This window comes from Sciurus vulgaris (genome assembly GCF_902686455.1).
Source record: "Sciurus vulgaris genome assembly, chromosome: 6".
In the NCBI taxonomy this organism is placed as follows: domain Eukaryota; kingdom Metazoa; phylum Chordata; class Mammalia; order Rodentia; family Sciuridae; genus Sciurus; species Sciurus vulgaris.
Window position 1 is genome coordinate 72,440,089 of NC_136466.1, and position 23,085 is coordinate 72,463,173.

The 23,085-nt window shown below is 45.0% G+C and overlaps 2 protein-coding genes across 6 annotated transcripts in view; one reads left to right on the forward strand and one right to left on the reverse strand.

Annotated features, from left to right (window-relative positions):
- SLC23A1 (solute carrier family 23 member 1) lies at positions 1 to 19,728 on the forward strand. Of its 4 annotated transcripts, XR_013764469.1 has the most exons (17): positions 3 to 198; positions 1,636 to 1,697; positions 2,318 to 2,452; positions 2,887 to 3,044; positions 3,951 to 4,039; positions 4,198 to 4,265; positions 4,415 to 4,596; positions 4,726 to 4,846; positions 5,105 to 5,261; positions 5,560 to 5,707; positions 6,139 to 6,244; positions 6,478 to 6,607; positions 6,708 to 6,851; positions 7,422 to 7,517; positions 12,872 to 13,137; positions 17,567 to 17,620; positions 19,641 to 19,728. XR_013764469.1 is itself a non-coding variant. In XM_079143956.1 (16 exons), the coding sequence occupies exons 1-15, from the start codon at positions 117 to 119 to the stop codon at positions 13,117 to 13,119; spliced, it is 1,926 nt and encodes a 641-aa protein (XP_079000082.1). In that variant the 5' UTR covers positions 4 to 116; the 3' UTR covers positions 13,120 to 13,137; positions 17,567 to 19,181. The 4 variants fall into 4 exon arrangements, 3 of the variants coding, with proteins under 3 accessions (XP_079000083.1, XP_079000082.1, XP_079000084.1); XM_079143956.1 differs by lacking the exon at positions 19,641 to 19,728 and having other exon boundaries at positions 4 to 198; positions 17,567 to 19,181; XM_079143957.1 differs by lacking the exons at positions 7,422 to 7,517; positions 19,641 to 19,728 and having other exon boundaries at positions 1 to 198; positions 17,567 to 19,181.
- PAIP2 (poly(A) binding protein interacting protein 2) overlaps positions 16,051 to 23,085 on the reverse strand; it is a 20,324-nt gene continuing 13,289 nt past the window's right edge. For both annotated transcript variants that reach the window (XM_079144011.1, XM_079144012.1), the window contains exons 2-4: positions 22,349 to 22,512; positions 19,685 to 19,864; positions 16,051 to 17,074 (exon numbers count right to left, since the gene is read on the reverse strand). In XM_079144011.1, coding sequence (XP_079000137.1) covers positions 17,018 to 17,074; positions 19,685 to 19,864; positions 22,349 to 22,486 — 375 coding nt within the window. In that variant the 5' untranslated portion in view covers positions 22,487 to 22,512 and the 3' untranslated portion in view covers positions 16,051 to 17,017. The remainder of the gene's footprint in view (positions 17,075 to 19,684; positions 19,865 to 22,348; positions 22,513 to 23,085) is intronic.

A 23,085-nucleotide genomic window follows, 5' to 3' on the forward strand; every position in this document is an offset into this window, starting at 1 on the left:
AAACTAGTCAGACGACTTTGGGAACCTGGGAGCAGGAGCCAAGAGGAAGAGAAGTAGCACGGTGGACAAAGGAATGGACTGAAGGACAAACAGGCAACCCGATTCAAGGCTGCAGGATGAAGCTTTTGCCTAGCTGGAGAGCCGTGTTGCCTTTGGGCCCCCAGGGCCAAGCCTGGCAATGGGCGCAACAACCCCGAAGTAGGTGCAACCTGGGGTGGCTGGGGCTGGAGCAGACCAGAGGGAAGCATATGGGGATCCCAGGCCCACCCCCGACCAGCTTGGGTTCCAAGACCAAGCCCCTTAGAGACTGGCACAACCCCTCTCCCCTCTGCCAGTCCCTAGGCCTTTGGCCAGGTTGGGCTGGACAGCTTGGAAGGGAAATAGGTTGGGCATAGGATTGGCTTATGGGGCTGTGTGACATAGGCACATGGGGCCTATTGCTTAGTTTAATTCTCTGTTGTTGCTATCTTAAGACTCCTAATACTGGAAGCTGGGCACGGTGGCCAACACCTGTATTCCCAGAGATTTGGGAGGCTGAGGCAGGAGGATCTCAAGTTTGAAGCCAGTCACAGCAGATTAGCAAGGCCCTCAGCCTTAATGAGACCCTGTCTCAAAATGAAAAATAAAAAGGAGCCAGACATGGTGATGCACACCTGTAATCCCAGCAGGAGGCTGGGAGGCTGAGGCAGGAGGATCGAGGAATTCAAAGCCAGCCTAAGGAACTTAGCAAGGCCTTAAGTAACTTGCAAGACCCTGTCTCAAAATAAAATGTAAGAGTCTGGGGTTGCAGCTCAGTGGTAGAGCACTTGCCTAACACGTGTGAGGCACTGGGTTCGATCCTCAGCACCACATAAAAAACAAATAAATAAAAGTATTGTGACCATCTACAACAGCAAAAAATATGTAAAAAATATAAATGGGCTGGAAATGTGGATCAGGAGCAAAGCACTCCTGGGTTAAATCTCTAGAGTCAAAAAACACAGCCTGCAGAGACCTGTCTGTTGCTGCCTCAGGACCCTGAGTGATGAAGGGCCATAGAGACAGGACAGCTTCAGCCAATCTGAATTTTAGGGCTGGTTCTCTGAAACCTAGCTACTTGTGTGGCCTTGGTCATATCACTCTCCTTTCCCGTACACAGTAAAGGGGTTCATACACATACACCCAGCCTCAGGGCATCTGCATGACAGTGCATATATATATAAACACAGAGGGCTTAGCATGCAGTCATTCCTCAGTAATGAGAATGATCATGGCAACGATGATAAGGATTAACTTATTAATAAATGCAGAGATGACGTCACAAGTGTCCATTTCCACTCCCTTTCCTCTCACCTTTGCCTGTGGTGAACTTCCAGGATTGTCCCCTCCTCACCCCTCAACTCTGGCTCTCTCTGGGAAAACAAGCACAGTCTCGTGCCGGGCTCGGGTGTGGGCAGGGAGGCGTGCTCAGGAGGCAAACGTGGCAGAGGCCTGGGTGGCCTTTACCATTGAGCCAGGGTTAATACCTTACCTCTGCCTAGCTCCCCCTTTCGCAATCTGGAGCTCTGGACCTGGTTACAGATTTACTTTGAACAATGTCTGATATGTGGAGTAAAGTCCTCCTTGGCCTTCGTAAAGTCATCCTCTTTTTCTCAGGAGCTTCTCAAATCTGTGCTCCAAACATGAGGGCTCAGGAGGATCCCGAGGGCCGGACACAGGTGCTGGGGGTTGGGGAAGCTGGGTAGGGGCAGGGTGAGTGGTGGCTGGAGGACCTGTGCAGGCCTCTCTGGGAGGGCAGGGACAGAAATTCTGATGAACTTGATAACAAGTGACAATCCCAAGCCGAAAGTGGCAATGGGGGATGGAATGGGATGGAGGTGGAGGTGAAGGAGCCTTTAATTTGGGGACTGGCTGGCTTGAGCTTGGGGGCCAGTAGGCACCCAACCTCCTTGTCAGTGACACCCTCAAGGACCTCCAGGGGCAGCGGTGGGACCAAAGTGGCTTATCCACAGTTCTTGCCCTCTGGGCTCCCTCCTTAGGGCTTCTCAAGTCTTCTGGACTTGGACGCTCTTCCCCCTACTAGAAGTCCCCCTCCTGAGGGCTCTAGGACCCAGCACAGTGTGTTCCACCCACAGGGAGCAGTGTGAGGAGGGGGCCAAGTGCTTCTTGGCCAGGTGATAGTGTGGTGAATGGACTATGGGAGAGGGTGGAGACCCCAGGCCAGGGCCTCACTCTGCATTGCTGATAGGCCACTCAGGCTACCTGAGTGATTCTGGGACAGCCTGGTCTTTGCCTACCCCATTATTCCACTTTGAGCTGCTTCTCTCTACTGCCCCAGCATGAGTCCCAGGACTCAACAGGAAATTCCACCAGGAATCCACAGTTGCCCCTACCCATGGAGCCCAAATTTGACATGTTGTACAAGATTGAGGATGTGCCACCTTGGTACCTGTGTATCCTGCTTGGTTTCCAGGTAGGTGGGTTGTCCCCTCCCTTCCCCTGTGGCCTCTCTGGCAATCCCCCAGGATCCTGGCCCCTCCCTGGCCAGCAAGGTTACCTTGGGTAAGAGGAAGAGAAAGCTAAGGTCAGCATGGTGACTGTCACTAAGCAGAAGCTGGGAAAACACAGATGAGGCCTGAGAGGATTGTGGTACCTGCTGGGTTGAAAGCTGGTGACAGGGAGGGGGGCCTACCCACAGCAGACACAGGAGTAACTTGGGGGGAGATTAGTAACCCCCAGAGTGGTGAGCAGTAGCTTTCTGGGAATGCCTCATGGGGAGTGTAAGGGGTGGTGCACCACCAGGCGGCCGGGGTTCAGGCCTCTGAGGCAGGCATGAGGACCTAGGGAGCCCCTTTCCCTGTGAGCTCCGTGGGTCCTTCCTCATGATTCTCCTCTTGCCACTCACAGCATTACCTGACATGCTTCAGTGGCACCATCGCTGTTCCCTTCCTCCTGGCCGAGGCGCTGTGTGTGGGCCGCGACCAGAACATGGTCAGCCAGCTCATTGGCACCATCTTCACATGCGTGGGTATCACCACTCTCATCCAGACCACACTGGGCATCCGGTGAGCCGCCCCTGCCCCCAACACACACAGACGCGCGCATTGCGCGCGCGCGCACGCACACACACACACACACACACACACACACTATGACACACACAAGAGCAAGCGATCTCCCTCAGAGAGCTTTTATGGACCAAAAAAAAAACAAACCACTACCTGCCCCTACCTGCTGCTCCTACCCCCGGGCCAGCCTCAGAGCTAGGCAGCTGGACTTTTACTCTGAAGTTAGGGAACTTGCTCTGGGGCTCCTCAAGGACGAGTCTGTAGGCTTAAGGGAATGTGTCCTACCTGGGTTCTCCTCCTCTTAAGCTCAGGACCACATACCTGTGTCCCAAGGGCATGAGCCGGCTGTGGGCTGGGAGCCCCTGTCCCAGTGCACAGTCCTAGGCCAGGATGGCAAAAGGATGGTTGAGTGGGGGGCTGGGGGAGGTTGTGAGCACAACTCTGATGCCAGAACTAAGATGTCCACTTCCGTTCAGGCTGGCACTCCACAGCAAGGTGGAGGTTTGGAGCTGGGGAGCCTTTTGTCTTTTTTCTTTGTAAGAGACTGCGGGTGCAGTGGCCCACATCTAACGGTGGTAGGGAGCTGAGGCAGGAGGATCGTCTAAGTTCAGACAAGCCCCAGAAACTTAGTGAGACCCTGTCTCAAAATAAAAAATAAAAAGGGCTGGGCATGTAGCTCATTGGTAGATCACCCCTGGGTTGAATCCCCAGTAGTGACCTCTCCCTCCCGCAACACGCATGCGCACGCACACACGGAAAAAAATGTTAAAGTCCTGCATCGGATCTCAATGACTTCTCTCTGCCCTCTCCTATCCTTGTCCCTCTGTGTCCCTGTGCCCCTCTGTGTCTTTGTAACCCTCTCCCACCCCACCCCACCCTTCCTGCTCTGCCACTGTCCTCCAGGCTGCCACTGTTCCAGGCCAGCGCCTTTGCGTTTTTGGTTCCAGCCAAAGCCATCCTGGCCCTGGAGAAATGGAAATGCCCCCCGGAAGGTGGGCATATGTTTTTGGTCTGGGTTGGAGGTGAGGGGAGGCCCAGGGATCTGGAGGTCTAGGCAAATGTCCTGAGTCCAGACACCAAGAAGTGTTCGTAGCAACATCTTCTTCCCCTCTGTCTTCTGTCCGTGTGGTGTCCCTGTTTCTGACCCCAGAGGAGATCTACGGCAACTGGAGTCTGCCTCTGAACACCTCTCATATTTGGCACCCCCGAATACGAGAGGTAGGTAGAAGATACCAGGACCTGAGGATGGGGCTAGATGGCAGTGGGAGCTACTGCTGAGTTGGGGGATTCAAGGAGGTGGTCTAGGAACTTTTGTCCTGCTGGTAGCCAGGTCATGATCTTTACTTACACTCATTTTGCCCTTCTAGGTCCAGGGTGCAATCATGGTGTCCAGCATGGTGGAGGTGGTGATTGGGCTGATGGGGTTGCCTGGGGCCCTGCTCAGCTACATTGGGCCTCTCACAGTCACCCCCACTGTCTCACTCATTGGCCTGTCTGTCTTCCAAGCTGCTGGTGACCGAGCAGGTTCCCACTGGGGCATCTCAGCTTGGTGAGCAATGCCTGATCCTGTCCAAACCCAGCTCCCACCCTCTCACCCCTTTATGTCCTGCTGCCTCAGTCCTATCTCTTGGCCCCAGCCTCACCTACCAGCCACCTCCTCCTCTGCCTCTGCCCCCAGCTCCATTCTCCTGATCATCCTCTTCTCCCAGTACCTGCGCAATGTCACCTTCCTGCTGCCCATCTACCGCTGGGGCAAGGGCCTGACTCTCTTCCGAATCCAGATCTTCAAGATGTTTCCTGTAAGGAGGGGCTGGGACTAGGATAGGGACTGGACCTGTGCCAGGGCCAAGGTGGGGGCAAAGGCAGGAATAGCATAGGCACTAGAGCCAGAGTAGAGATGAGGTCCTATCCAGAGGCTGGAGCGGGTTTGGGGCTGGAGTCTGAGCAGGGACAAGGGCTGGGGTTGATCTGGGCAGGCTGGGGATGAAGTAGAAGCAGGTTAGCCTGGAGGAAGACCTCCAGTTCCCGCAGTGCACCCCTTACCTTGCCTGTTTCAGATCGTGCTGGCCATCATGACCATGTGGCTGCTCTGCTATGTGCTGACCCTGACAGATATGTTGCCTTCAGACCCAACAGCCTATGGCTACCAGGCACGAACTGATGCCCGTGGAGAGATCATGAGTATTTCACCCTGGGTTCGCATTCCATACCCCTGTAAGCAACCCCACCTGGGTCCCCTTTGCTTCCAACTGAGACACCTGTGAAACCGCTGGTGCTACTGATGGCACCAACATTAACCACACGTTTATAGTGAGCCAAGTAATGGTGCTTGGCTCCATTTCACTACAATTCCATGCATCTGGATGACCCAAATAAGCTCCCACAACTGTGGGACTCCTGTCCCTGCTTAAGACTCCCCAGTGATCCCTCTCCCTCTCATGCACCACCCTATCCCTGCCAACCCACCACAGGCTCCTCACTGGATCCATCCTCCTGTCTTCCCACAACCCAGGTCAGTGGGGCCTGCCCACGGTGACTGTGGCTGCTGTGTTGGGAATGTTCAGTGCCACACTGGCAGGCATCATCGAGTCCATTGGTGATTACTATGCTTGTGCCCGACTGGCTGGTGCACCACCCCCTCCAGTACATGCTATCAATAGGTATGCTCATCTGCCCTTGTTAGGGCAAGTCACTAACACCTCCAGATCTCAGAATCCTTGTTTATGGGATGGGAAAGCTCTCATCACTCAGCGATTGATGGGAGTAACTGAGGAGATAAGGGAGTTCCAGGGAAACCACAGTCATTGACAACCTTCCATGTGCTCAGCCCTCCATGTGCATTCTCTTATGTAATCTGCTAACCATTCTGTGAGACAGGCCTTACCATGCCCATTGTACAGATGAGAAAACTGAAGCCCAGAATTATCCAAGGGAGTAAGTGCCTGGGGCTAGCTCCTGTACCGGGGTTTCTAGCTCCCAGAACTCCCTCTGGCCGGGAGTGGGAAGTACTTGGGCAGAAAGTAGCAGCTCCACAGCCCGGGGGTCGGGTGTGCAGATTGGTGAAGAGGCTGGACTTGTTCTTTCCTTACAGGGGCATCTTCACCGAAGGCATCTGCTGCATTATCGCGGGGCTATTGGGAACGGGCAACGGGTCCACCTCGTCCAGTCCCAACATTGGCGTCCTAGGGATTACTAAGGTGCGGTACCACCCAGAGCAGCCCAAAGCGCGCGTCGGGGTTCCTAGTGCCAGAGGCCCCGCCCCAAGCCCGTCCCTACTTAGGCCTAGCCCCGCCTCCATCTTTGAAAAACGTCGCCCCCATGCCAAGACCTAGCGCGTTTATGCCTAGTTCTTATAACAGGCCCCGCCCCCAGGACTAACCCCACCCTAGCCTCGCCCCCACGTCTAGCCTCGCCCCTGGATTCCTGGCAGGTGGGCAGCCGGCGCGTGGTGCAGTATGGTGCCGGTATCATGCTGGTCCTGGGTGTCATCGGCAAGTTCACGGCCCTCTTTGCCTCCCTCCCTGACCCTATCCTGGGGGGCATGTTCTGCACCCTTTTCGGTGAGTGCCAGGCGAGGACCCGGGGGGCGCGGCGCAGGTCTCTGAGTGGTGGGACCCACCGAGCCGCGCGGCGCCTTTAGCGGTTCTTTTGTGCCCGCAGGCATGATTACCGCTGTGGGGCTCTCCAACCTGCAGTTCGTGGACATGAACTCCTCTCGAAACCTCTTTGTGCTCGGATTTTCCATGTTCTTTGGGCTCACTCTGCCCAATTACCTGGATTCCAACCCCGGCGCCATCAATACAGGTGCCTATTGACTCCAGGGATGTGGGAGGTGGGTGGGCTGGGGGTGTAGCTCAGTGGCAGAGTGCTTGTCTAGCATGCACAAGGTTCTGGGTTTGAGTCCCCAGCACCGCAAGATAAAAACAAACAAAAACCGTTGAGCACAGCTCCCTCCCTCAAAGACTTCACAGAGGTAGAACCACAAATCAAACCTTTCCAACTCTGGATGCTAAACAGCAGCTTGAGAGTCTCTTAGCAGCTGTCCTCTACAAAAACACTTTCTGTAGATAGGTATTGAGTTTTCTCATTTAATTTTCAAAACAGTTCGAGACAGAGAGTATTATCATCTCTGCTTTACAGATACAACCGTGAGGCTCAGAGAGGTTTGGTTCCAAGTCAACAACCAGCAGCTGGCAGAATTGGGATTTGAGCCCTAAGATGGGAGGTGGGCACAGATAGGCTTGAAAGTCAGGACTTTGTACCATTCCATGGCCATGACAGCTCAAGGAAGTCAGTAAGGTGCATAAGCAGAACTCCTAGAGTTCTGCTCTCCAGGGGGACATGACATCCCTTGGTCTTTGGCCTATTCCACAGGCTTTCCTGAAATGGACCAGATTCTGACTGTGCTGCTGAGCACCGAAATGTTTGTGGGCGGGTGCCTTGCTTTCATACTGGACAACACAGTGCCAGGTATGGGTCAGCCCTAAGAGGGCAGTGCAGAATACTGGATTTGTACATACTCCAACAGATGCCCCTAAGCCAAGATGTGGCCAGGTCTGATGTCACACAGGCCCTGGAGGGAGCAATAGGAACAGATGGTCTGGAGGAGTGCCTGCTGGCTGAGGGGAGAGGAGGAGGCACAGACAAGGCTCAACTATTTCTTGATAGCCACTGGACTGAGGCGTGTCTTTGCTTTCATAGAGTTGAACTGGTATAAATGCAGCATCAGTTTTTTAAATAAATTTTTTGTAGTTGTAGATGGACAGCATGCCTTTGTTTTTTATTTTTATATGGTGCCAAAGATCGAACCCAGTACCTCATGCATGCTAGGCAACCGCTTTGCCACTGAGCTACAATCCCAGCCCCAGAATAAAGTTGCAATTTACTGAACATCTACTATGAGTCACACATGGAAAGAAGTGCCTCATGTCATCCTTAAAAGATATAACTGTGCCAGGCATAGTAGAGCACACCCATAATACCAGTGACTGTGGAGGCTGAGGCAGGAAGTTGAACGACATCAGCAATTTAGTGAGGCTCTAAGCAATTTAACAAGACCCTGTCTAAAAAAAGAAAAAATAAGGGCTGGGGATGTGGCTCAATGGTAAAGCACCCCTTGGTTCAATCCCTGGTATCAGGGGGAAAAAAAAAAAAAAAGGCACAGGTCCTGCCTGTCTCATCTCTCTAAAGACTCAAGTGTTTATATTGGCAGCACATAGCGATACAGAGACCGTGCTTAGCTCCTGGGTCATAGGGGAGGGCAGGGTAAGGACCAAGGCTCCTCGGTGGATTTTGGGTAGAATCAGCAGGAGCTCTTGGTAGCAGCTGTCTGTTGGAGCAGCCCAACCTGTGGTTCTAAGACAGTGAAATGGCAGCTTCGATGCCTAAAGTCTAGGGAGATGGAGAGCCTCTGGGTGGCAGATGTACACACAGAGGTTTGTTTCTTTTTTGCAATCCAGATAGCTAGACCAGTTATCCAGATGTCTAACAATAGCCTCAGAACTGTCTCACACTCCAACCTTTTAACCCAAATGAACTTCAGCAACCATCCCTGCCAGGGATCATATGCATTATGCCACATACTCTTCAATAGTCTTTCAATGTACATTGATGAGGAATATGAAGCTTAGTGGTACAGTCACTTGCCTGAGATCAAAAACTGGATTCAAATCCAGGTCTTCTTGGCTCAGAACCCAGTCCTTAATCATGGAAAAGCACTGCTTTCCTCAGCCCTTAATTTGCAGATGGGTCTCCATACATTTGCTTTCTCTTTACTGACAGTCTAACCTTAGACAATATAGTTCAGCAAATGCTGGTGGAGATTAGCAGCTTGGCCCTGAATCAGACAAAGGAGGATGCGCAGAATAGTGTTGAGTCAATTTTTTTTTAATGCCCTGAAGATTCTTTTATTGAATTAGAAAAAAATTAGGAGTGTACAATGAAAACAACTTAGTTTATGATGGAGATTTTCATAAAAATGTGACTTTGATGAGCTATTGGGCTGTTCTGAGGAAGAAACAGGCTGTTCTATGTCAACTCCAAATTTATGCTTTCCCAAGTCTTTAAAAAATTTATTATTGGTGCATTATACATAGTAGTGGGATTCACTGTGACATATTTATCTATGCACATAATTTAGTCCATTTCATTCCCCAGTATCTCCCTTTTTCCTCCCTTCTTCCCACTCCCTGGTCTCCTTCCTCTACTATACTGGTCCCCCTCCTTCTCCTTCTATTATCATGAGATTCCCCCTCCCCCCCTCCTTTTTTCTCTCTAGTTCATTAGAGAAAACATTTAATTCTTGACTTCCTAAGTTTGGCCTATTTCACTTAATACTCCCAAATTCCATCCATTTTCCTAAAAATGATGTAATTTTGTACTTAATGGCTAAATATAACTCCAATGTGTGTATGTACCATATTTTCTTTATCTGTTCATCTGTTGATTAACACCTAGGCTGGATCCATAACTTGGCTATTGTGAACTGCATTGCTATAAGCATGGGTTGCTGCTAGCTCCACTCCTAGTCTTTTTTTCCCCTTGCCGTGCTAGGCATTGAATTCAGGACTTCATCGATGCTAGGCAAGGGCTCTATCATTCAGCCTCATCCCTGTTCTTGAGGAAGCTCCAAATTAATTTCCATACTGATTATATTGATTTACAATCCCCCAACAGTGTGTTAGTGTTCCTTTCCCCCACATACTTGTCAGAATTTATTTGTATTCTTGAAGATTGCCATTATAGGGCTGGGGTTGGGGGTAAGTGGTAGAGCACTCACCTAGTACATGTGAGGTACTGGGTTCGATCCTCAGCACTCCATAAAAAATAAATAGAGGTATTGTGTCCATTTACTATATATATATAATTTTTTTTTTTAAAGATTGCCATTATAACTGGAAAGAGATCGTAATGTAGTTTTTCTTTTTTGATACCAGAGATTGACCCCAAGGGTGCTTAACCCAGTTCTTTTTATTTTTTGAGACAGTCTCTCTAGGTTGCTTATAGCCTCACTAAATTGCTAAGGTTGGCTTCAAACCTGCAATCCTCTCACTTCATCCTCCTGAGTTGCTGAAACTACAGGCATACACTACTACGCCCAGCTCAATGTGGTTTTGTTTTGTTGTTTTTGGTACTGGGGATTGAACTCAGGGGCACCTGACCACTGAACCACATCCCTAGCTCTACTTTATATTTTTCAATTTAGAGACAGGGTCTCACCAAGTTGCTTATTAGTGCCTTGGCTTTTACTGAGGTTGGCTTTGAATTCACGGTCCTTCTGTCTCACCCTCCCGAGCTGCTGGGATGAGAGGCGTGCGCTGCCACCGCACCCATGCTCAATGTATTTTTTATTTTCCTAATTGTTAGATGTTGAAATTTTTTTCTTCCTGTATTTTGTTGGCCATTTGTATTTATTCTTTAAAACAGCGTGTTTGGGCTGGGGTTGTGGCTCAGTGGTAGGAGCACTTGCCTAGCATGTGTGAGGCACTGGGTTCAATTCTCAGCACCACATATAAATAAATGAATATTTACTTAAATATGATAGATCTTTATTTAAAGGTCTAGCAACATCTTTAAGGAAAAAAAAAAAGAGCAACTGCTGTTGAGTTTGAAGCGCAGCTTTTAAAAAAGTGTCTGTTTAGTTCATTTGCTCACTTACTGATTGGGTTTTTTTTGGTGGTTAAGTTTTTTGAGTTCTTTATATGTTCTGGATATTAATCCTTTCAGAGGAAAGAGTAGCAGGGAAAGATTTTTTTTCCCTTTCTGAAAGGCTCACTCTTCACATTTGTTTCCTTTGTTATACAGAAGCTGCTTTTTTTTTTTTTTTTTTTTGAGTGGTACCAGGGATTGAACCCAGGGGTGCTTAATCACTGAGGCACATGTCCAGCCCTTTTATGTATTTTATTTCAAAACAGGGTCTCACTGATGGCCTTGCTAAATTGCTGAGGCTAGCTTTGAACTCATGGTCCTCCTGATCAGCCTCCCTCGCTGCTGGGATTACAGATGTGCACCACTACACCCCACCAGAAACTTCTTAATTTGATGCCATCCATTAATTAATTCTTGGTATTATTTCCTAAGCTTCAGGATACCTGCTGAGGAAGTCCTTTCCTGTGTCTGTTGGGGGAGGGACACATAAGATTTCAAGTTTTCATTAAAGGGCTGGGGACTGAAAGAAACTGAAATACTGTAAAACTTGCCAAAGGAGTGAGGTCAAGCCTAGGCTGAGAATAACCCATTTGTATCACAAACCAGATGTGTTCCCAAAACAGCAGAGGGTACGAAGGAGTGCTGGGGTGTTGACCCTGTTTTCTTCCATCAGTTGCAAAGGTCAGTTTGTTTTGAGGAGCTCCTAGCACAAAGATGGGAAGTAAAACTGGATTTAATGATCTCGCTGATAAGTGGATAATGACACATAAGGGGGAGGGTGGGGGGAGTTAGTGTTAGGGTTAGGGTTAGGGTTAGGGAGGGGGACAAGAATGGAGGAAGAAAGGGCTGTTTAGAGGGAAAAGAAGGGTGGGAGGGGTCGGGGGAGGGAAAAAATAATAGAATGAATCAAACAACATTACCATATGTAAATTTATGATTATACAAATGGTATGCCTTTAACCCATGTACAGACAAACAACATGTATCCCATTTGTTTACAATTAAAAAAAAAAAAAAAAAAGACATGTGAAAAAAAAAAAACCAAAAAACTGGATTTAATTAAGCAATGAAGTCAGTAAGGCTGGGCTGGAGTCATTTACAGGGACTTGAATCTAGGGCCCAGGAAAACAGGTTGAAACAGCAGAGCAGTAAAGTGGGGGAGACTGACCAGCCTGTCAGAGGGAGGGAGCTTCAGCCCCAGCTGGCTGTTGAGTGTCCTGGCAGTGGAGGGAGGATAACTGGACAGTGGGACTATCGTCCTTTGCGTGCCATCTTCCTCTGGCCATCTGTGCTCTTTGTGCAGCCAGGCCCAGCCAGTTCCAACAGATCCTCCTTCTGGCACTCTTTCCTGAAGACCCCAGCACTCCTCCAGAACCCTCTCTGCTGATTTGGGGACACATCTGGTTTGTGATCGTATGGGTTATTCTCAGCCTGGGCTGACCTCACTCCTTTGGCTAGATTTAGTGTTTTAGTCTTTATCAGCCCCCAGCCCTTTTATGAAAACTTGAGATAACACATGCCCCTCCCCAACAGACTTCCTTAGTTATAAAATTCTGAAGCATCCCTAACCCCACCAAAGATTTTGGTTAGCTTGACCTTCTGAAGTTTGTTGTGGAAACAAGTTTATTTTCCAAATGTGGAATCCTAACAATATTAATACTGACTGTAGTATTTCAAAATACACTTTTCTATCCCAGAGCACCACCTTAGCACCATCTGGTTTCCACAGGCCCAGCACACACTATCCCCATACTACCAAATATAAGTTGACAATTAACCTATTTCTTCATCTTAAAAATTTGTGTAACTGTCTATACACTCCCTATTTTGAAGAAATAAGATAATGAAATTACGGCACTTAGCAATGAGCCTGGCACACTGTAGTTAGACAATACCAACTGGCTTTATGGATTCTGAGAGCTCTGGCAAAGCTAGGAGCTCAGAAATCATGGATTCGGCAACCTTTTAGTATCAGAAGACCCGAGGTCTAAGGGTGTAGCTTAGTGGTAGTGCTTCTCTAGCATGTGTGAGGGTTTGAGTTCAATTCCAGCACCATGGGGTGGAGGGGTGGGGGACACACATTTGATTCCAAAAAGCTGCCTCAGAACTAGGTTATGGAAAGGGGAGTTAGTAGAGGGTTGCTAGCTGTGATTAATGACCCCATTTTCCCCTTCTAGGGAGTCCAGAGGAACGAGGCCTGGTACAGTGGAAAGCTGGGGCCAATGCCAACAGTGAGACATCTGCAAGCCTGAAGAGCTATGACTTTCCCATTGGGATGGGTACAGTAAAAAGGATTGCCTTTCTGAAATACATTCCTATCTGCCCAGTCTTCAAAGGATTTTCTTCAAAGTCAAAAAATCAGTCTCGTGTTCCAGAAGACATTCTAGAAAATACAGAAGCTGGGTCTGCAGGCACCAAGGTCTGAACATTACTTCCAAGAAAGGTAGGATGTCTCTATGATTTTTGTGGTAGGGTGGAACAAATATTCTTATGCTTCAACAAAAGAAAACCCAAACTATTTAGTTCCCTTTTTGTGACCTATTTGAGGGTCCTCAAGGGGAAGGTGGACTGAGTAAAAAGTCAACATATGGATTCTGGATGGAAATCCACAGCCATTTTATAGTGACAGTGGGACTTCCCAACTGGTCCAGGTCATTAAGTGGGTATAAGTATGCTGAAATATTAACCCTCCCAGATACTTGGCAGAATGCAGGCCACCTACAGTCCATAAACCAGTCATGGGCAGCCTCATTCCTGAGCTCCAGTGAGCTAAACATTTAACATGGGAAAGGCTGGGAAATATTGACAGAGCAAACCAACAGGAAAAATCCTCTCATATATGCTGCCCTGTTTCAATAGTGGTCATATAATTACAACTCCCTAAAAGGGGTAACTTCGGTTAGCCTAAAACTATGACAGTACAATCCCAGATGAGGTGATCATTTGTCCCTAGGACTTGAAAATGTGAAGCAGCTGATACTCTGAAACTGCCTCTACCTGGAATGCACATGTCAGGCTCTTGTTCAATGGGCACGTTCCTTCACACAGACAAGAAACATTCCAATAAAAAAAGCTGAGCCTAGACAATTTTATATATATATATATATATATATATATATATATATATATACACACACAGTCCCAGTACTTCATACATGTGAACTGCATGCTCCACCACTGAGCCATACCCACAGCCTCTTTTTATAGTAATAAATAATGACAATCATTTAAACAGGACTTCCTATGTACCAGAGTTGTCTTAAGTACTTGATGTGTATTTAATAATCATTCACCAGTTGTATAAACCCAATGACTTGGGAGGCTGAGGTAGGATTATTAAGGTCAGCCTGTGCACTTTGCAAGACTCTGTCTAAAAAAAAAAAAAACAAAAAGCTGGGGACCTAACTCAGTGGCACTTGAACTGAGTTCCATCCCCAGTGCCAAAACATGAACAAAACTACATAATCCAGACAGATGGATATTCCAGGTTGAGTATCAGAACTGTTACAGATTGGAGTTTTTCTGATTCTAGAATATTTGAATCAAATTTTTTGTTTAAGCATCCCTAATCTGTAAAACTGAAATCCAGAGACTGGCATAGCTCAATGGTACAGTACTTGCTTAGCATGCTGAGATCCAGGATCCCCAATACCACCAAAAACCAAAATGCTCTGAAACCCAAAATGTTTTGTGTGTCATGTCAGCATTTTTGAGATGTGAAAACAAAGGCACAGAAAGGTCAAATGATTTGCACATAATTTACTACCAAGCTATATCCTCAACACTTTTTACTTTTTATTTTGAAACAGGGTTTTGCTAAGTTGCTTAAGGTCTCAAACCTGTGATTCTCCTGCCACCAGAGTTGCTGGGAATTATTTATTGGCATGCACCACCATGCCCAGCAGAATTTTTTCTTAATCATTAGGTTACAGTGCCTCTCTGATTGGTGCAAATTATACTGCACTGTAACAGTCTGTCAGTATGTGGGAATTTGCTCCTGTCTGAGCTCAGAGACACAGGACTAGTAAGATTCATATACTTGGTAGATAGCCATGCCTCTCATACGGAGTTGTTAGGAAACAGGACAGTTGTATCATGGCTCCAAAAAAGAAGTCAAGAACAATTGTTTCACAGGTTCTTCAAAAAACTCACCTATTAGTTTAGTAAGGTAACAATTAAGCCAGGAGAAGTGACACACACCTATAATCCCAGCAACTTGAGGGGCTGAGGAAGAAGGATCACAAGTTGAACACCCACTCAGTAATTAAGTAACAACCTATCTCAAAATAAAAAAATAGGGGCTAGGGAGATAGCTCAGTCAGTAGAGTGCTTGCTTTGCAAGAACAAGGCCCTGGGTTCGATCCCCAGCTCCGCAAAAAATAAATAAATAAATAAATAAATAAATAAATAAATAAAAAAGGTCTTGGGATGTAGCTGAGTGGTAAAGCACCCCTGGGTTCAAACCCCAATCCAAACAAACAAAAAAAGGAGTCATTAAAAATGGGCCCCAGCCAGGTTTGGTGGCCTACACATGTAATCCCAGCAATTTGGGATGTTAAGGTACGAGAATTTCAAGTATTGCCAAGTTCAAGCTAAGCCTCAGCAATTTAGCAAGGTCCTAAGCAACATAGCAAGACCCTGTCTCAAAATAAAAAAAAAATAAAAGGGCTGGGGATGCAGCTCAGTGGTTAAGTACCCTTGGGTTAGATCCACAGTACCGAGAGGGGAAAAAAAAAAAAAAAAAGTACCGTCACTGGGACACTGGGACTGGGAGTATAGCTCAGTGGGAAGTGAAGTTCCTAGGTTGTATCCCCAGCACTGCAGGGTATGATGAAAAATTACTGGTGCATCCCCACAAAGAATATGAGCCAGACATCACTACATGGTCTTTCTTATTTCTGGCCCAATAATCTCAAGAAAAGTCTTTTAGGAGAATGGATGAGACTTACTGAGATTATACTATAGTAAGGTCACCACTGTATGGGTCAGTCATAGTTTTTTTTTTTTTTTGTGATGCTAGGGTTTGAACCCAGGGCCTTGTATATGCTAGGCAATCACTCTACCACTGAACTGCATCCCCGGTCCAGTCATACTTTCACAACATGGTTATCTTTGATTGCCATGACACTGCAGTCTCGGGCAATAAAAAGCAAGGACAAGGCAATAGGGTTTATTTTAGAGTTGTACTGTGGAAAGACATTTGCATAGCAACGTACTTGCCATGATGGATTCCAAAAAATCCTGTTCTCCAAGCACAATTTACCAGCAAGGTTGTCCTGAGGTACTGAGCCCACACTAAAGTGAGTATCACCATTGGAGAGTCTGCAGTCTAGCATCAATAAACACAAGCATCAGCTCAGTTCTACCATTATTTATTTTTTTAAATATTTTTGAAAAAATATAATTTTTTTACAATATTTTCAACTTAAACACTATTCACACTGAACACGTATGGCAGCTTAACCTACTCAAATATGAAGTTTAAGAAGCCAAAACTGTTCTAGCTTTGTTAAAAGAAAAGTTGTGCTGCAGACTACTGTCGTGATGGTTAACAAAGCAAGGAAAAGCACCACTCAAATCATGTTACAATCTCTTTGTTCAATTGGGTTATGGATTTCTGTTGGTCCTAAGTTAGACTTCACACAGGTATGAATGGCTGTGATGCAGTGAATCCTCAGGAGATGCAATTCTCAAATCACATACTTCCTCAAATGTAACATTAGGAATAGAACTCGACATTTCTAACATAACATACCAGAAAAGCCAGGACTAGTTCTTACCTGATCACTACCTTGTGTAACCACAGTCATTAAAGACACACTTGTCTCTAATGAACTACCTTATATTAACGAACATACCCTCTTCAGAAAAATGAGATTCTTTTTGATGAAGACAAATACAACTGAGAAATCTGCTTAGCAATTAGGACTTAATTTAAATTTACCCATTTTACAAAGTGTCAGCATCAACAAGTGTTAGTTAATCCTAAGGGACCAGTTTAGCCTCAAAGACAACAATTCAGTAAGATTTAAAGGTCATTTAATTTGGTGCTTTGTCACAACTTGACTGGTGCTTTTTTCCTTGCTGTCTTTACATTAAGCCATGGGGCCAATTCTATTTTTCAGTAAATGTTTGACAGGTTTTTACTTAATAACAGTCTCAGCACTTTTATTAAGCATGCAAGACTAACAAAAACTTTGGCAATGCATAAGTGTAACACAGTGACAAGAGAGAGCTTTTACAATTAAGTCTTCTAATACTGCCTTCACAGTGTGGAAATTGTGCTACATCCACCAAAAGAGGGCCCCGTCTACTCAAATATTTTAGTACTTCACCCCAGGAACAAACTCCTTTGCGTTTGGATTCAGATTGCTCTTGACCTGGAAAAAATACATAGAAAAAAAAAAAAGGAAGTTCATTACAGATGGTTTCAGATACTCAGAAGTTTCAGCCTAGTAGCAAAAGTATCTTCCAAAAAAAAAATATATGAAGCAAAAGCAAGAATCAGGATAGTAAGGTTACACTTAACCCAAAAGCTCTATGGCAGGGAAAGGAGGAACTAGATGTAAGTTTTGTATATTATTATCAAATTGTATCAATTTTCTTAAGATAAAGTAGCAACTGAAATTAAGTTTGCTTAAATGTAATCAGAAACCCACTACCTTCATATAATCTAAAGGAACAGCACTGAACAAGAAATTCTGTAAATTTAACTGAAACCTTTCTTAAAACACTTTCATATTATACAAGCATTTTAAGTGTTAAAATGATTAATATAACCTGGGCATTGTTGATGAATTAATTTTACTTTCTGATCCTCACTGAAAACATGGAATTGTCTTTCTACAATTGCTATCTTCTAATTCCTACAGGAAGCATGATATATAACAGCAAAAGAAAACTACATGGGGAGCCAGAAGACCTAAGTATGAAATTCCAGTTCTGCCTCTTTCTAACTTCTTGTGTAAGCTTGGATAAATCACTCTGAGACTCCATTTTTGCATCAGTTAAAAAAAAAAAGGTGGAATGGGCTAAAGTCTCTAAGAGCTGTAAAGACTTGTACCCACATTAAGCTATGTTTTTAAGTCTTTACTTTCCTAAGCAGATGTCTCTGTGTATAGGAAGAATAGCTGGAAATTCTCCTCTACAACAATTTGGGTTCCAGGTAGATAAATTAATTATAAAAAGAAACCAGGACAGACTCCAGGACCTAAATATAAGTATGCTGGTAGACTTTTATAACTAAATTTGACCCCTATGTCACTTGGACCAAAACATAATATTAAAAATCACACTGGAGTAATAATTTTAGTTTTGTAATTTATACTCAATAATTTCCTTAGATAGGATATATTCTCCCATCCCCCAGGGAAAATATATTTATACTTTAAGTGTATAGTTTAGGGCTAGAGATGTAGCTCAGTGACAGAGCATCTTCTTAGCATGCTCAATGCCCTGGTCATTCCCAGTCATTCCCTGACAAAAAAAAAGTGAAGTACAGTTTAAATAAAAAAGCAGTATACTTGAATCTGCACTCTCTTGGCTATAGAAAAGTTAGAACAAATCAATCTCAGACTGAGTAGAAAAACAGTTTCTACTATGGATTTATTGTGCGTCTAAATTAAAGTTATACATTAAGCTTGGCAAAGGGTGTTACTTGTCAGAGCAACCAGGATTATCTGTGACTTGAATAACATAGTCATAAGCAAGCATATCCCAATGGAGTATTTAGATCATACATCTGGCTCAATTGGGTTATCATTATTTACTGCAACAAAATACACCACAATGTAAATTTTAGTGTTCTCTAAATAGTCCTTTAGGAGAATAGTTTCCAAATGTCTAATGGGTAGGATGCAGTATAATGAATCAGCTGGGGTGCTTTTAAAAAATTAACATGCCTAGAAGATTAATTCTCCAAGTCTATGATGCCCAAGAGGAACTGATTTTTGTTTTTGAAGCTTCAGAAGTAATTATCAGTACAGATTAGGAAGCAAAGACAGTGAAAGAACTGCAAAAAATGCTTCAGAGTACAGTGGGTAGTAGAAGCAACCAGATATTATAAATGTGGACCAAAAGGCAAATATTCAAGTCAGGTATGAATGTACACCTGAAATCCCAGCTAGTCAGAGGCTGAGGAAGGAGGATTTAAAGTTCAAAGACAGCCTCAGCAAATTAGCAAGACGCTGTCTCAAAAAGAGCTGGGGGTGTAGTTCAGTCGTACAATGAGTTCCTGCGTTCACTCCACAGTACCACAAAAAAACAAAATAAAGTAAAAAGAGCAGGAAACATAGCTCTGTGGTAAAGCACCTGTCAATCATGCACAGGATCAATGACTAATACCACCAGAAAAAAAAAAAAGTCAATATTCAGACCTAGAGAAAATTGTTTGCTTTCAAAAAATTCATTTATCTTAATTTTAGCAAAGGACTCACTACTGTTTAGTTATCATAATTCTTGAATAAACTTTTTACTGCAAATATATTAGCAGTGACGAGACACTAAAAATAAAACTGCGTTCCCTTTCTGCCAAGAGCTTGCAAAATCCCTTATAATATCACAGTTCCAAATGAACCGGCTACCTAGATAAAAACCCTGGGCCAGGAGATTTCCACAATCTTAACTTTCAGAAAAACTTTAAATTTCATCAGATATTTACACACAAGATTTCTCCATCAAACTACTACTTTTGTAAAATCAAGTGCCATGGTAATATTGTGTATTTTTTTGGATTAACTCTTAAAGATCTTTAAATACCCTAGGGCTACATCATGACTTAAGAGCAGTAGCCAAAATGTCTGTTAATTGTCCAAGACTCGACAGTGTTGCCAAAGTCATCCCATGTCACATGTGACATGGGAGGTATCTCTGTAAGAAGCAATAAAATTTGGAAGGGGAAGACATGCAGAACTCTTCTTAGACAATGGCTGGCTTTTCCACTTATAGGAAAGATGACCTAGGATCTCAAAAGATGAAAAAATAACTTTTACCACAAGATCTTCCAGAGAAGAGCCATCACTGATAACAAGGTCATTAAACTGGTCTTGGATTTGGTCCATAGTTTGTGGGAGATCTCGAGCTGGAATAAACCACTCATGTTCCTCTTCCTCTTCCAGCATTTCCTGGAAACAGCGCTCAATAAATTCTTCTTCCCACAACTCCTCTTCTATCTAGATTTATAATAAATAAAGGATAAGATATGAATTGCTAAGATATGACTAGGAATGGCTTAAAATATCTTGAACTAAATTATTTCCACAATGACACCACCAGGCATGATAATAGAGACTGAGGGGGACCATAGAAGCAGGATTGCAAGTTCAAGTTTAGCCTCAGCAATCTGGCAAGACTGTGTCTTTTTAAAAAAAAAAAAAAAGGTCTGGGGATATAGCTCAGTGTTCCTGAGCTCAACCCCCAGTAACATAAATAAATAGGGTTGTGGCTCAGTGGCAGAGTGCTTGCCTAACCCATATGAGGCAGTGGGTTTGATCCTCAGCACCACATAACAAATAAAGGCATTTTGTTCATCAACAACAACAACAACAAATAATAAAAATAATAAATAGTCACGAAGTTTGGAGCTAAGGGGTATAGCTCAGTGGTAGAGTACATGCTTAGCATGCACTAGGCTCTGAGTTCAATCCCCAGCAATACACACACACACACACACACGCAAAATGATACTGGGGATTGAACCCAGTGATGCTTTACCACTGAGCTACATTCACAGTCCCCCACTTTTTAGATTTTGAGACAGGGTCTTCTTAAGTTGCTTAGGGCCTCCATAGGTCGCTGTGGCTGGTCTTGAACTTTGATCCTCCTGCCTCAGTCTCCTGAGTAGCTGGGATTACAGGCATGTGCTGTAATCCCTGTCCAACTACAATTTTTCTTTTTAATATGAGTAAAAACAATGTCATGCTTTCTCCTCTATTTCTGTACTGAAGAAAAAGAATGCTGACCATAAATACCAAGAAGATTTATTTAGGATTTTTCTATGTCTTTACTTGTATTACCAGAATACAGTTTTCTATTGATGGCAAGGAAGAAATAACAAATGAGGGCTCTCTTGAGGAATATGCATCAAAGTTATCTGTGATACCTTAAAACTATACAAACTCATCCAATCTCTAGGGGTAGGGTCAGGGCATGGGTAATTAAAAACATAACAAAGCTGGGTGTGAAGTGCACACCTGTAATCCCAGCTACTTGGAGGTTAAGGCAGGAGGATCACAAATTGGAGACACTATCTCAAAATTTAAGAAAAGGGCTGGGGATCAGTCGTAGAGGGCCTCTGGGTTCAGTTCCCACTACCCAGGGTGGGGCAGGGTGACACTTGACCTGACCCTAGCATGTTTGAGTGCTGGGTCCCAAGCATTATAGACAAAATAAAACAAAATACACCACCTGATACTTTCTGGAATAAGACTAAACTGTCTTACTCTGGAATGTCTATCAATGATTATCGATAAGCTGGTTACTGATTACCAAAACCACCATCAGGGGAGGAATGAAAAGGTAGATGGGAACAGATACCAGAGGTATCAGAATAAGCCAGGTGTGGTGGCGCATGCCTGTAATCCCAGCAGCTGGGAAGGTTGAGACAGGAAGAACACAAGTTCAAAGTCAGCCTCAGCAAAAGCAAGGTGCTAAACAACTCAGTGAGACCCTGTCTCTAAAAAAACAAACAAAACAGGGCTGGGGATGTGGTTCAGTGGTTGAGTAACCCTGAGTTCAATCACCAGTAACCCCCACCCCCCAAAAAAGAAGTATCAGAATAAAAGATAATATTTATCAATGTATGAGAGTTCTCTAAAGAGAAAAGTGGGGCTGGGCATGGTGATGCACGCCTATAATCCTAGCAACTTGGGAGGCTAAGGCAAGAGTATCAGGAATTCAAAGTTAGCCTCAGCAACATAGTGAGGCCCCTAAGCAACTTTGCAAGACCCTGTCTCTAAGTATGAGGGGGGGGGGGGGGGGGGAGGGAGAGGGAGGGAGAGGGAGGGAGAGGGAGAGGGAGAGGGAGAGGGAGAGGGAGAGGGAGAGGGAGAGGGAGAGGGAGAGGGAGAGGGAGAGGGAGGGAGGGAGGGAGGGAGGGAGGGGGGGGAGAGAGGGAGGGGGAGAGAGAGAGAGAGAGAGAGAGAGAGAGAGAGAGAGAGAGAGGAGAGAGGAGAGAGAGAGAGAGAGAGAGAGAGAGAGAGAGAAAGTGGTGCCAGATTTTTCAAGTCTGAAAAATGGAGGATCTCAGGTGAAAAACTGTAATTCTGTACACTAACATATGTTCATTTGCTCTTGATTCCTGAATTTTCTTGACTTGCAGTATGATACAGCAATCTGATTAGTGTAAAGCACTGGTTTCCAAACTTCACTGCTCACTGGAGCCATATGGAGACTTTTGAAAAACAAGTTCCCAGGTTCCACCCTAATCCTCCTGAATGAGAATTTTTAGGGTGGAATCCTAAAACATCCTCTCCAAGTAATACCTATGAAATGTTAAGCCTGGCAGTAACCAGCGACTAAATAAAATAGGAGTGGTGAAACACACACACGCATTTAATATATAAGGGACCAGATAAACACATTTCAGGGATAAGCACAATCATATTATGCAGGCTATAATGGCTATCAAAAAGTATATATCTGTATAGAAAACTAACTTGTCTGTTGAATTCTTCTTCATTTTCCATCCACATATACTCTGCAAATGGATTGTCATCTTCATGAGAATGACCGTTAATAATCACATCTTCATTGATGATGCTTGGGCTAGTACTGCTGCGACTTGGATCTTTCATGGTTGGCGTTAGTTGTCGTTTTTAACCTTAAAAGCAGAACAATATAATGAACTTAGTTATTCTTTCAGTCTTAGCATCTGTTATTACCAGGTTAGCTATTGGTGGTGTATGACATATTAAGTTAATTGGAAAGCTTCCTATATTTTCCCAAATGATCTTAATGTTTAAGAAATGGCTGAGGTGCCTGGTGCTGTGGCACATGCTTGTAATCTCAGTGGCTTGGGAGGCCAGGACAGGAGGATGGTGAATTCAAAGGCCAGTCTCAGTAATTTAGCAGAGCCAAAAGCAACTTAGTGAGTTAGTGAGACCTTGTCTCAAAAAATAAAAAGGACAGGGTGAGGTGGAGAGAGAGAGAGCAGAGGTTGGGTGCCATGGTGCAAGCCTGTAATCACAGTGACTTTGGAGACTGAGGCAGGAGGACTGCAGGTTCAAGGCTAGTCACAGCAACTTGGTGAAGCCCTATGCAACTGAGACACTGCCTCAAGAAAAAAAAAGGGGGGGGGGGGCAGGCAGAGGATAAAGCCCAGTGGCAAAACATCCCTGGGTTCAATACCAAAAACAAAAACAAAAAAGTTGCCTGTAATTGCAGCGATTTGGGA

Coding starts and splice junctions, on each gene's coding strand:
- SLC23A1 (XM_079143956.1), top strand. CDS start 117: ATGAAGCTTTTGCCTAGCTGGAGAGCCGTGTTGCCTTTGGGCCCCCAG. Junction 5,708..6,138: donor CCAGTACATGCTATCAATAG/GTATGCTCATCT, acceptor CTTTCCTTACAG/GGGCATCTTCACCGAAGGCA. Junction 6,608..6,707: donor CATGTTCTGCACCCTTTTCG/GTGAGTGCCAGG, acceptor TTGTGCCCGCAG/GCATGATTACCGCTGTGGGG.